Source organism: Belonocnema kinseyi, chromosome 2 (genome assembly GCF_010883055.1).
Source record: "Belonocnema kinseyi isolate 2016_QV_RU_SX_M_011 chromosome 2, B_treatae_v1, whole genome shotgun sequence".
Classification (NCBI taxonomy): domain Eukaryota; kingdom Metazoa; phylum Arthropoda; class Insecta; order Hymenoptera; family Cynipidae; genus Belonocnema; species Belonocnema kinseyi.
The window spans coordinates 33,836,914-33,850,315 of record NC_046658.1 but is presented as its reverse complement, the minus strand read 5'-3'; the positions used below and the strand labels follow the sequence as shown (position 1 = coordinate 33,850,315).

At 35.0% G+C, this 13,402-nt stretch overlaps 2 protein-coding genes across 3 annotated transcripts in view; both read right to left on the bottom strand.

Moving 5' to 3' along the window:
• LOC117182629 overlaps positions 1 to 4,641 on the bottom strand; it is an 89,789-nt gene extending 85,148 nt beyond the window's left edge. The window contains exon 1 of the mRNA XM_033375732.1: positions 4,638 to 4,641. Within this exon, the coding sequence (XP_033231623.1) occupies positions 4,638 to 4,641 (4 nt within the window). The remainder of the gene's footprint in view (positions 1 to 4,637) is intronic.
• Positions 1 to 13,402, bottom strand: part of LOC117166888 (ecdysone receptor) — a 731,730-nt gene that overhangs the window by 596,448 nt on the left and 121,880 nt on the right. The window lies entirely within an intron of this gene.

Sequence of the window (13,402 nt, the reverse complement as noted above, 5' to 3'; positions counted from 1 at the left end):
ATATCTACAGCTAAAAATGTAAAAAATAATTATCATTTGGAAAACTTAAAAAATTATTTTTTTTTGTAATAATATCTTTCCTTTTCAAATTGTAATTTACCATAGATTTTTTCTTTCTTGATTAAACAATCGTATTTCGTTTTATTTTTGTATAATTTCTTGAAAATTTGCTTTTTTGTTGTGAAAGTTCATCTCTTCTGGTAGAAATTTCATCTTTTGTTTGATTAAAATGACAACATTCTTCGTTAGAAATTCATATTTTTGTCTGAAAATTCAACCGTTTTGTAGAAAATTCGACTGTTTGTTTAAAATTGTAAGTATTTTGTTGAAAATTTGTTTTGTTTGTTGAAAATGGATTTTCTGAGCAGACAGTGAAATTATGCAGTTTAATTTTAAATCATGTTAGATGAAAATTCATCTCTTTGGTTGATAATTTTTCTTTAAATGAAAATTTAACTATTTAATTTTTGGTTAAATGTTTGTCTTTTTTAGTTGAAAATTTATTTAATTTATTGAAAATTCTTTTTTTTGTAGTTGAAAATTAATTTTCTTAACTGAAAATGCAATTAATCAAGTTCAGTATTGAATCAATTCAGTTGGAAATTCATCTCTTTGGTTAAAACTTAATTTTTTAACTGAAATTTTAACCATTCAATTTTTGGTTAAATTTTGGTCTTTTTTCGTTGAAAATTCATTTTCTTGTTGAACGAAAATTGGAGAGTGAATATCCGCCGTTTCCAAACCTAATCGGCACTTGGTAATGTACGCATGTCTGGATACCTGTGCTTGGGTATGCTCGCTACTCGGCGAACTATAGGCGGAATATTCGATACTCACCAAGTAGTTGATGTGTGCATAGAACAAACGACATGACGACAACAAATTATTAGCTAAGTATCGTGGGACGCCTTTGTCCTTAATTCCTCCGGTAGCGTCAAATTTGACGATTAAAATTCAAAAGAAAAAACTTAATCCACTTCTCACCATGTTCTTTCTTATGCATTTCACTCTTCACGCATGTTTGAAATATGGGAAAGAAGTTTAAGCTTATTAAAAATATGTTTAAATTCTATAAAAAGCAAGTACGACGCTGAACGGCTCAACGACATTCGCTCCCTACGAAAACAATATAGACCTTTTAATTTTCGCACGCATAATTGACGCACAAATATTGGCTCTACGCGACGGGTCATCTGCTTTTACATGTAAGGTCGAAATTCGTGAAAACAAGATGGTTGTATGCACCATCCTGCAGGGAAACCTTGATTATCCTGACAGTGAGTCTGCCCTTCTTAAAATAGTCAGACTGGTCAGAAAAAGGGAGTCTCTCTGACTATGTTGAAAAAATTCCGGAAGATCCTTTCGACCATCTAGAAAAACGAACTGACTCTTAATTTTGACTGATTTTGACCATTCACTTTTCTCCGTGTGTATTCGAAGTTGCTAATATAGGCAGGGGTTCGATACTTGTTTCGTTTAGTTCCCAAAATTCGATAGTGAAAACGGTCTTCTAACGATATGGATTTAAAGAATCTGATTGAGAAGACATATTTTTGGGGGTTTTGTCAAGTTTTTTTCGGATTTTATGTCAATGTTAGGTTTCTTAAACAGCAACTTAAATTAAATATTTAATGTTATTTTTTTCCCAGATCTTCGTAAAACTTATGTTATAATAATGCAATACTTCAATTTACGAATATGTAGCACACAAAAAAATGTCATCAAAAATTTAATTTTGCTCGCGGTTCAAGAACCCTAACATAAAAAATTTGGAATCCGTTACAAATCTTCCAAGCGTCAAAGCTCTCGCAAATGAGGGATGAGTATCTTGAAAAAGCTCCCACCAATCGGATCGCGAGTTACGCAAACTGTCGTAGGATGGGGATGGTGTATTTGTTTAAATTGTGTTTCTTTCAATTTTCAAACGGCAACTTTTTAATCTTGCGCTCTGATTGGTGGAAGCTTTTTCAGATTACTCATAGCTCATTTGTGGGATCTTTAACGCTTGGCAGATTTGTCACGTACTAAAAATGTACCCCTACATACGTTCGATCGGATGTAGGTCTGCCGCAACGTTTAGCACTAATAACATCAAAAGTATCTGAGGTATTGACCTTAAATTTCATGTGAATATTTACAAGTCGTACAGCATTCGAGAAAAAGTATTTGGAGTAAAAATAAAATTGAATGTACCGAGAACAAATACTTCTTAGTAACAGTTGCTATGGGTCATTGAATGAGAAATAGGGATGATGAGAAGGGTGAGTAGTTTGACTAGTGGTGGGGGTGGGGAGGAAAGGCGATAGGCGTGTTGATCGAAACGAGAGAGAAATGAGGGGAATAGGGTTGTTATTGACTATTATATTACATTGGATGTGAAATTATATAGATTTAAAATGGGCTACGCAACACTCCGAAGGGAGTTGCATCAAAAAGGAAATCTCTCGTGCTGAAAAGGAACCCAAAACGATAAGAAACTCAAAGTATAGGTTCAATTTGTTCTAATAGAGCCTTTTTGTACAGAACTCATTTTCTGCCTAGACTCAGTTTGAAGATTTTACAATTAAATGATAAACATATTACTCTATATTACGCATTTAATAATATTGCACTGAAAATAATTTAATAAAGAAACCAAAATGATAGAGATTAGATATTATTGAAAGGAAGATAGTGCACATGAAATGTGACAGTTTTTAAGGTTATGCTGAAAATTGACATTTATAACTGCGCATGAACCGAAAAGCGCGGTACTATTGAGAAAGATATGTGGGCGTATGTATGATAAGTGCCCTTATGGCCGGTATGGAATTGCGTACTTGCTAAATCTGAATTAGTTAAATTTAACTAATTAGCAGTGAAATTTGACTAATTGTAGAAGCAAGAACTCAGTAAGTGATAATTTTTCAAAAATAACTAATTGAATTGGTTACTTTCGTCTAAGCAATTCAATTAGTCAAACGCCAGACGTAACGCAAATGTTTATTTCTAAGACATCACTTTCAATCGTTTTTCAAATTGTACGATGAGATTTATTTTTAATACGTGGCACTTATCGCAGCAAAGAAAAGAACTGTTAATTAAATAACAAAAGCACAAACTAGAGACCCTTTTTTAAAAGCAAAAATCCCCTATATTCCCTCAAATTAAGCTGGTAAACCACTGTCATCCCTGTTGCGACATAAAAAAACTGAAGCGAATTTCTATTTTATATTTATTATAAACTTACTATTTCTCCGTTTTAATCAAAAAGTCCGGGTACATTCTCGAAAGTCTGTTTGAGTAACAAAATAATCTTCTCTTTTGCTGTGTCAACGACATGAAAAACGTTATGATGAAAAATTCACTAATGAATTGGTAGTTCTTAGAAATGACTAATAAAAATTAGTCATTTTTTGACTATGTCAATTGACTAGATACAAAATGTGACCCGTTGACTTATTCATGAGTCAAAACCTTGAAAATAAATAATTTTGCATTCAAAATTATGTGTTAATTGTATTTTATATAAAAAAAACGAAAAGGTACGTATCGAAACTTTTGTTACTGCGTTATTTTTTAGTAATACTTCATACTCAGAATTATTTTCAGGTAAATTATATGGAATTTTAATAAATAATTGGAAAATATCTGAAAATGCCCCTTAATTTCGTTCGAATCCCTGAATTTGAGTTAACTGTTTGAATTAGTTAAATTTGACCCAAAATGAGCCTCTAGGTTGGAATACGAGTCCCTGGGACATTTTTGAAGCTGGAACTTCAAAAATCCGTTATTATATAAACCGTTATTATTAGTTGGTTAAAAAGTTTGGTATTTCTATCATTCAATTTCATTTGTTTTGAAAGAGAATATATAACGTTTATGAATATTTATTTGTATGATTATTTATAGTATTTATTGATTTTAAATAGGTCCACGCTTTTCGACACATGTGCAGTTGAAAAACTCTGTACCCGCTACTGACTAGTTGGGGGTAGTTGGATGGAAGTGAAAGTTAGAGAGAAAAATGTATTTTTCATCTCCGGGAATATAATTCAATTATGACTATTATGAATTTTCCCCAAATATATTATAAAAAAACTACAGTAGTTCCGACATTTTCCTTACATCGAAAAAGCGATAGGAAAATTTGACGTCAAATATGCGAACTTGTGAAATAAAATGTGCAGAATTTCCGTATACCTGAAAGCGCGATATTGATAAAATTGTCCACTCATTTTTCAGTGCCATGGAACCTCGAGGCGGCCCTTTCGGTCTTAGGGCCGATTTCATCAGCTCTGATTAAGCCGTTAATTCTCGATTGATCTAATTTAACCAGTACCTTGCTTTCCATCCTCTTCTAAAGTATTATTAAATAGAGTTAATAACAATTCAACTTAACCGTCGATTTTAGCCTTTTAACGGAGTTAATCGGAGATTAACGATGGCTGGCAGAACAGAACCTTAAAATCGATGTTTGTACTTGAGCATTTGGAGCATGCTCCGAACGAATGTGAACCATTTTTATAATAACTCTTACCATTTCTAACCTTTTGTTTTTATCGGTGTGTAGATGAAAGAAACTATGTGGCCAAAATATCTTTGATGAGGTGTCCATATAGTGTACATTTTTTTCTCTATAACCTCACATTTCTTACCCATTGTTTCTTTTACTTCTTGGGAAGAGATCGTTTGTTTTTAAAAACAATATTCAACCCTAGAGATAGGGTCCCCTGATAGAGTTCTTTCGAGAATTGACGCCGGGCTGCAAGCAGGAGTAAAAGCAGCTACGCGGGGTGAGGGGCGGTCGCTCAGGCGTGAACAAACAAAAGCGTTTTATACGAAACGACCCTCTATATGGGTAATTCCCCACCAAGGTCAGCCCCAAAATCAGCCCAGTCTCAGAGTTTCACTCGATTTGTAAAATCTATAAGATGCAACCAATGTAACCTCGCAGAGCGCATCATGAATCTTCCTTCAATTATATGTTTCTCAAATATGAATCAGATATTCTTGAGTGTTTTAATTAATCACTACTAGAGCATTTCTAATTTACATTATTGTTTTTTAAACTAAAGTAGTGATGGAACTTTGTAACATTATTTAAATATATTACATCCACGCAAAATTATTTCGCTTCTTGACAAAAATAATTCTACTGGGTGTCACATGACTTATCTGAGGTCAGCTCATCATGTATTTAATCAGAGTTTGTGAAATCGGCTCCTAGTGAGTCGAAAGGGGAAGAGTGAACAAAATATCGACAGGGAAGAGCGTCGTGACGCGTGCCGAAGTGTTTTTGGGAGGCTCGATGATTCCGGGGATATGAGTGGAGTTTGTGGATGGTTATCGAACGTGCTGACTGCCATGCACGGCTTGGAACCACTAGGTGGCATGACAAAGTTGAATTCAAGGTTGAGACTGTATCAATCTGTGTGCATTCCTCAACTATGCGCGCAGGCGCGTATGTACGAGCTAACTAGCCTACGTCGCATCGCGAACTAAGTAAGTAACCCACCGATCTAAGAGAATCTCTCGATGTTTCGACACTGCTTTCCGATAACGATGTGGGTACGTATTGATTTCAGGTCATAAAAAAACCGCAGTCTATTATTCAAGATGCGCTCTCAGGTTCTCCAATGAAGAACCATGAAGTTTTCGATTCATTTAACATGGGAATAAGACAGCTTTTTTAAAATGTAATATTTGAAGGCGATGAAATGTGACAAACAATTTCGTATTTCAGGATATTGTACATAATTCGTAAGAGAATAAGACACAATCATAAATCTGAGGGTGAATGACTTTAAGCCATTCTTATGGGTCTCCAAAAAAAATCCCATAAGTGACTAATTTTAATCTTACGTAATATTGTGTTTAATAAAGCTTTTTGAAAGTTTTTTTCATAAAGAATCATTAATCGATCATTGAAGAACATGTATTCAACTGCTAAATACTTTTTAATTGTTTCAAAAATTTAATTTGTTCAAATAATTGTATAACTATATTTATATAATATTATATTTAAACAAAGTAATTTTTTCAATAGTCTGAATTTGTTCAAACATTCACAAGTATTCTTAGAAAACAAATTAGTACTTAAAAATATTAAAATCTGCCAAAAATTTGGTTAGACAAAATATTTCTCCTGCTGTTATAAGTAAAGTATATACTTGAACAAATATGTATTATTTAAGTAATTGTAAAATTATTTAAACAAAATATTTTATTGTTATCATTGATTAAAAAACTCTTAACGTCTATAAAATACGTTAATTTCGCGACTTACGTGAAAAAGCAAATGCTTAAACAAATTTAAATCGGCCAAAAAATTTAAAATTAGTTTTAAAAAGACTAGGTAATCTTACGTTACCGATTAATGATAATTGATGAAAATAAACTTTCAAATTTGGAGGAAAATCTTTTTTGGACATTCGAGCAAATATGGCAGGGGGGGGGGGCAGCGAAATTACATCAAACAGTTCCATCAAGTATTTATAAGAACCTCCCTAGCATACACCGTATATTGTATATTGTATAAGACTGCCAGGATAATACATGCATTATGACTTTGATGTACGGCTTTGATAATGTGTCGAGCTGTCTTTGTGCCGATCCATTAATTTCCAATTGCACTATTAACTAGTAACAGCTGGTGCCTTCTAACTATACGTGACGTAATGGTTGCCAAAAAGAATGCCGCTGGAACATATACCGACTAAACAGATCAAACTAACATAGAAAAAACTTAAGTTAAATTTGGTTGCATGTAACATTTCCCGCTGTTAAAGTTTACATGCTATTTGGCAAAAGTTTATCATATGATGGAATAAAATCTGTCGGCTACTACGGCGTCCTTAGCATCAATGGGAAAACGGAAAAGTATGAGTGAATTCGAATAACAAATCGGGACACCAAATTTAAAACAACACAGAAAAAAAAAGTTAAAATTTGTTGCCGGTAAGACTTGGAACAGTTAAAAATTAAACGTAGTTCGGCGATAGCTTTACCGAGGCTAGGAGAATAATTCTGATCTCGTCTACTGCGTCACGCTGAAGTGAGAAAATTTCGATAAAACATGTAAAATCAGCAACAGAAAACATGAAAAAAATGTTCTTACTGATATATCTCCTCCGTAATAAATTACACTATTGTAGATGATTTAGAACTTATTTAATACCATTTAGCAAAAAGCGCCAAGAGCTACTGACAGATGAGAATACCCATTTCTCTCTAATTTAATGAAATCAAACGACGATAGATAACGCTGGCGTCGTAATTCTCGCTACATCGCGAATAAAAATGGAGCGATTATAAGGCGAAAGATTATCCAGGCAAGGTTAAAAATCGGAAATTGTCTTCGATTCACGTAAAGTTTATCTGCCAAGGTTAATTTTTGTTGCGGTGAATCTTTCACCTGGAATCGATGTAAACTTTATCTTTCGTTTTTCCTGTGTAAGTGTAGAATGTACGCTCTAAAACAATATTTCCGAAAATAATTTTGAAACACGAAATACATGAAAGACGGAAAATTGGACATATAATAAATTCTTCTGTATTCTAAAAATCGTTCCAGCATGTGCGAGACCCAGTGAAAATAAGAGAAGTGTAAAACTCTTTCATGGCCAGTTATATTCCCAGGGATATTTTTTACTGTCTCAGAATAGAGCGTAAAAAACGGGTTTGTTCAGAAATTTAGAATATGGAGAGAGATATTGACGTTATGGCGAACGAATGCTCATGACAAAAAGATGGCATGCAACATACTCTGCGCGTCGAGAGTCACACAACGATATGACACTCCTCCCTAAGATGCGACTTTCTGCCACGCAAAGAAGAATAAAGTGTAAAAAAGGATTTCAAGCAAATCTACTGAAACCTAAGATTAGAATATAATAACTATATTCTAATCTTAGTTTGTATGAATATATGTGGGTCATTTTCACATAACTTGCTATGGTCTATTTAATGAAGCACTTTTTACTATCCAAAAAATTGTTATGTGTTCAAACAATTTATTATCTTATATTATCCTACATTACACAGTCACAAAAAAATCTGATACGTTTCACGAGAGACATGTCTTTCTATGTGTTTTGAGTCGCTGAATCGGAACCTTAGTCCTAAATAGCACCTTTCACAATTGGTTTTCGATATAACCTTAAGAAATAATGTTTTTGAGTATATGATGATGAAACATGGTTTTATTATAGATTTCAAGCTGCTGAATTCATATATAGTATTAGTATCAGTTAAGCTATTGTTAGTAACCTTGATAAAAATTGTGGTGCTTGTTCTCTCATGTGTTGAAAGAAAAGCCTTAAATGATTAAAAAAAATTGTTTTAACTTGGGAGATATTCAGAATTGAAAATATTGGTCTTTTATTTTAACTCTCATAACTTGGGTGATTTCAGTGCTATCAGGGCGTATTTTTTTTAGAATTTGTCGTAATAAGATGCAGTTTCGAAGAAATATTGTTTGAAAACAAATTCAAAAACTTCTTGGATTTTCCAAAAACAAATTTTTAAACTGAATTTCTGAAAAAAACTTTTTACTTTTAGAAATTTAGTTTAAAAATTTGTTTTTGATAAATCAAAGAAGCTTTTGAATTTTGTTTTAAAAAATATTTCTTCATAACTGCACTGAAATCACCAAAGTTATGAGGATTAAAAAAAAGACCAACATTTTTAATTTTGAATATCTCCCAAGTTTTTTAGATTGTTCAAAAATCATTCTAGGTATTTTCCTTCAACACCTAAGAGAACAAACACTAAAATTTGCATCAAGATTCCTAACAATAGCTTAAATTCTTTAAATGATTTAACATGGAATTGCTCGACTATAAAATTTGGAACATGACCTTTAAATAAAATGGTCAGAACGGTGCTTTGCAGGACAAAATTAGATTTGTGTACTTACAGGCATCGAATCCGATACTTAAGTCAAGTTAGCGTTTGTTCTACCTAAATGTACTCCATGAATCAAAATTAGTGGATTCTCACGTTATCCTCAGTAGCACACTTTTCACTGATGAATTAGTGAATTTTTTTTCCGTTGATTAGCTAGTCTCTAGATGATGTGGCTTTTATATATAGTTCTGCATACCACTGAATTTCGATGGAAGAGCAGTTGTTCTTATTATACCGCACTCTTTTAGATTCAAAATATATTCGGGGCAGCATTTTTCTTTTGTTCTGAGGCAAATCTCTTGTTAAGATCCAACCTATCGGATTCGATCCCTGTAAGTACACGAATATAATTTTGTCCTGCAAAGCACCGCTCAGACAATTTTGTTTGAAAGTTATGTTTCAGATTTTCTAGTTATATCACTGAACTGATATTGATATTAATAAGATTTTTTGAGTTTATCTCCCCCCCCCCCCTCCCTCTGTGTGTGTGTATGTGTGTGTGCGCGCGCGTTTGTGTCTAAGGGTCTATGGCGAAGACACCGAACGCATCCTTGGGTTGCGGATAGACGATCCCTGTACCAACGGTTTCTTCTGAATATAGTTCCGAAGGAATAACCCATAAGCGGAGGCGTAAAAACCGTACCGAATGCTGAATGATATCTGGGCGAGGTGTTTTAAATGGTGATTCTGGGATATCGGGCGACCTCTCAGAGTATCCAGTCTTATCCTTGCATGCGGGGCTCTACAAGTACGGACGAACCCTTTCCCTCGCTGATCGTGGTCACAACAATGAAACCACCAAACGACTAAGAAGTTGTAGATGCGATTCAAAACGATTGAACGCGCAGAGCACCCAAAATGGGTTGGCAAACAGTGCCGATCACCCTGGAGTTTGGAGTGCCGAAAATAATTTAGATAGAAAGACGGCGACAAACCGACAAAACGCCCACATTGAGTGGAAGAATCAACATAACGATGAACTGCTAGACTGTTACGATTCTTGCACTAGACCTGTTTCCGGAGGCTTTATGGCGCGTATCCACTCTATGGTGTCAGAAACACGCACAGCTTCCGCAAGTTTCGCATCAGTCATTGCGAAATCAACGTACCTACTTCTTGAGAATTGCATATGTACGCGGAGCGCTTCCCCAACCCGACTTAAACAAGCTACAGGCGAAGATGAGAAAGCGACATTGAGACCAACCGCGGAAAGCAGGCACATTCTGAGAAGTGATTGCGATTTCAGGACAAAGAGAATAATTGACATGCAGGTTCCTCCTAAGCCGCAAGATCTGGCTGAAATGGATGCCTCCCTTCGTGGGAATATCTCGAAGGAGTCCGACCTCAGGTCCATCAATTGTTCATTTTATGGTGCTGCGAGAGATTTGGCTGATTCAAATCGAAGGCTAAAACCGACGATTGATCAAAAGACCAAAAACGCTTGCATTAACTAAACAAAAAGATTGTATCAAGAACTTCCGGTGGAAGAAGTTTACTTCTACACAGCAACATTTGGCCCGCATATTCACCTTATATTTGGAGTTGGAAATACCCATAACGCAGTAACTGGCGGTAGAACGCATTATACTCCTGCCGAAAAAGACAACTTGTTTTACCCAGAGAATTACAGGCTAATAACTTGCTTGAACTAACTGTATAAGATCTTTACAGCTGTCCCAAACAACAGATTATTCGAAGAATGGAGCCTGTGTGGAGAGAGATGTAAGAACAACGTGGCTCAAAAAAAGGTGCAACAAGCTGCCGAGAGAACCTGACAATTGAAAGGTGCGTCTGCAAAGAAACATCAGCGCGTCCTGCCAATGGCCTGGATTATCTATCGGAAGGCTTTCGAATCAACTTCTCATAGGCTTATTAACTGCTTGTTGGGAAACTTTAAGGGTCCCCTACACGTACTAAGATCTAAGTCTGGGACCATCAAATTCTGGGAAATAAACAAAAATATACACCACAACCCCAGAATAAGACCAATAAAAAGGGAAGAAAGCAAAGAACGCTCCCAATCATACTAGAAAGCTATGTCAACGACTACACATTGCTCATTAACTTGATATATGAAGTGACGGACGGAAGTCCAGAAAAAAAGAACTATAAATTTATGAGAGTAACTATTTACGCTGACAAACAAGAGGACCATAAGAAAATTAAAAAACTGTTTACCGAGAGAAGTGCGCCGTATCACGCATATTCCATGAAATAAGGAAAACCACAGAAGCTCGTTATTCATAAACTGGGAAACCTGGCAGAGAGTGACGTACAAAACGATATGGAGCGAAAAGGACTACAAATAACGAATGTACTAAGACTAAAGACCAATGCTACAACATCAAATAATGCAGAACACGATCCTGCTTTTGACTCGCTCGTCTACATGGTGATCCTACATAAGGATGCTAAGCTACAGGAGGCCTTAAAAATTAAGGCAGTATGCTACATGAGAATCCGATGGGAAAAGTACCACAATATAAGACTAGTCACGCAGTGTCGAAAATGCCAAAACTTTGGACATGGGACGGAAAATTGACATCAAAAACCTCGATGTGTCAGGTGTCTAGTAAGCCCCCTCACGATAGACTGTCCTAAACCCAATGAGCAAAAACCACAATGTATCAATTGTAAAGGTGAATAACCTGCAAATTACAGCGGATGTGAAAAATACAAAAAGCATCTCGAAAGACTAGAACTACTAAGGATGAAAAGAAGTCCACAACTACGAAATCATCGTGGAAACTTCAAACATACAGGATCTACTAGGCGTCTTCCAGGACATTAGTGAGCTAGCTGCTAAATTTGACGGATAGTCCCGTTAAACGTAAAAATATCAATCTAGTACACTGGAAAAGCAGTGACTTAGCAAACATAAAACTTGAAATACCCACGTTTCGTGTCAGCTATGATATAGACATATTCATGGTCGGGGAAACATGGTTCAATAATAAATCTATAGCACGGTTACCTAGATATAAATGCTTCAGGAAAGATAGGCCAAGAAAAAAAACCTGCATGAGGAGTAGCCCCGTATGTTAAAAATTATATACCTTGCATTAAAATTAAGCTAGATAATATCAAATCATTTGAAGCACATGACATTGGATTAGAAAATCGAATAATATCAGTATCCATATTAGAAATTAGAAAAATCTTTGAAACTGTGATATTAAATAGATTCCATAGACTTCAAAATATACAGAATAATTACCTGAGAATAGCCATTAGCGCAAAAAGATGAAAAAGAGGGACATTCTCTACAACCAAACAGGAAATATTCCAAATATCTCAACATTTTTACACAAAACAATTCTCTCTTCCAATTCTGAAAGATATATCTTTACCACGCTATGATGATGCACCTTTCTGGATCAAATAAAAATTAACGCAGCCTAAAATGGATAAAATAACTATAAATATTGTATACAGATTAGAAAAAGCTAGGTTAAACTGTAATATATTCTCTGTTACAAAATAAATATGATTTTCCAAAATTTTTCCTACACAATAAGATCAAAAATGAGCGAAATAGGAATTGTTCACAACAAGAATAAGAACTCAAAAATTATTTTCGGGTGAAGTCGCTGAAGGCAGGAACCAAAAATGTACAACACACCTTGTAATAAAAATCTAAGAGAAAAATCTGAGAATCACTTCAAAGAGGAAGTTCGCATTGGAGGTGTCGGCAAAATAGAAGAAATTGCTGAGTGCAAGATCAGCTATAAAAAATATGAGAGAAGACGCTTAGTAGAAGGATCATGAATATTCGTAATTATCCACAGAATTAATAAAAACAAGTATGCAGCCGAACGGGACGGAGATCAACACCGATAGTTGGATGGGTAACATTGATCTCGAAGGGCACGGTTTCGTCCAGCAATCTGTGAGTTACTCTAGAGATTTCGTAAATGACGATACCGTACCGCAACCTCAGAACGTAACTCATCTTGGCGGAGGATGCGCCGATTACTCTCACGAGGAGAAGTGCGCAAGTGCAATCTTGTAGACTATCTCTGTGAATTTTTGTGGCGGCGACGGCTTAAGAAAAGAGGTGTTGATCCATTCAAGGAACTGACCCCAGATATTGAAGGGTGTTACCCTCGTCACTGAATTCAATTAGCGTTTTCAATTCAAAAATATTGACATATATTTTCTAATAATAAAAAAATGATCAAATATAAAAAATACAAAAAAAGCTCTTTAAAATAGTGCTTTCGGGCCCCAATGAAATCTTTGAAAAGATTAAGTCTTTGACCAACGTTTTATTTGTGATCAATCATAGGGGTGCCTTCCCGTCCCCCTATGAGTCACTGGAAAGGAGTACAGGTTTGACCAACATTATACCTGTAAATATATACTGGGGTGTCGCTTAGTGTGTATCTTTAGGGGATCTACAAATTTTGTAGGAAAAATGTTGCGAAATTTTGCATATTGGCTAAGATAAACGCAAAAAAACAATGAGTCTTACGGATTCTTTCATGGTTTATGTCACACGGTTATGTATCAT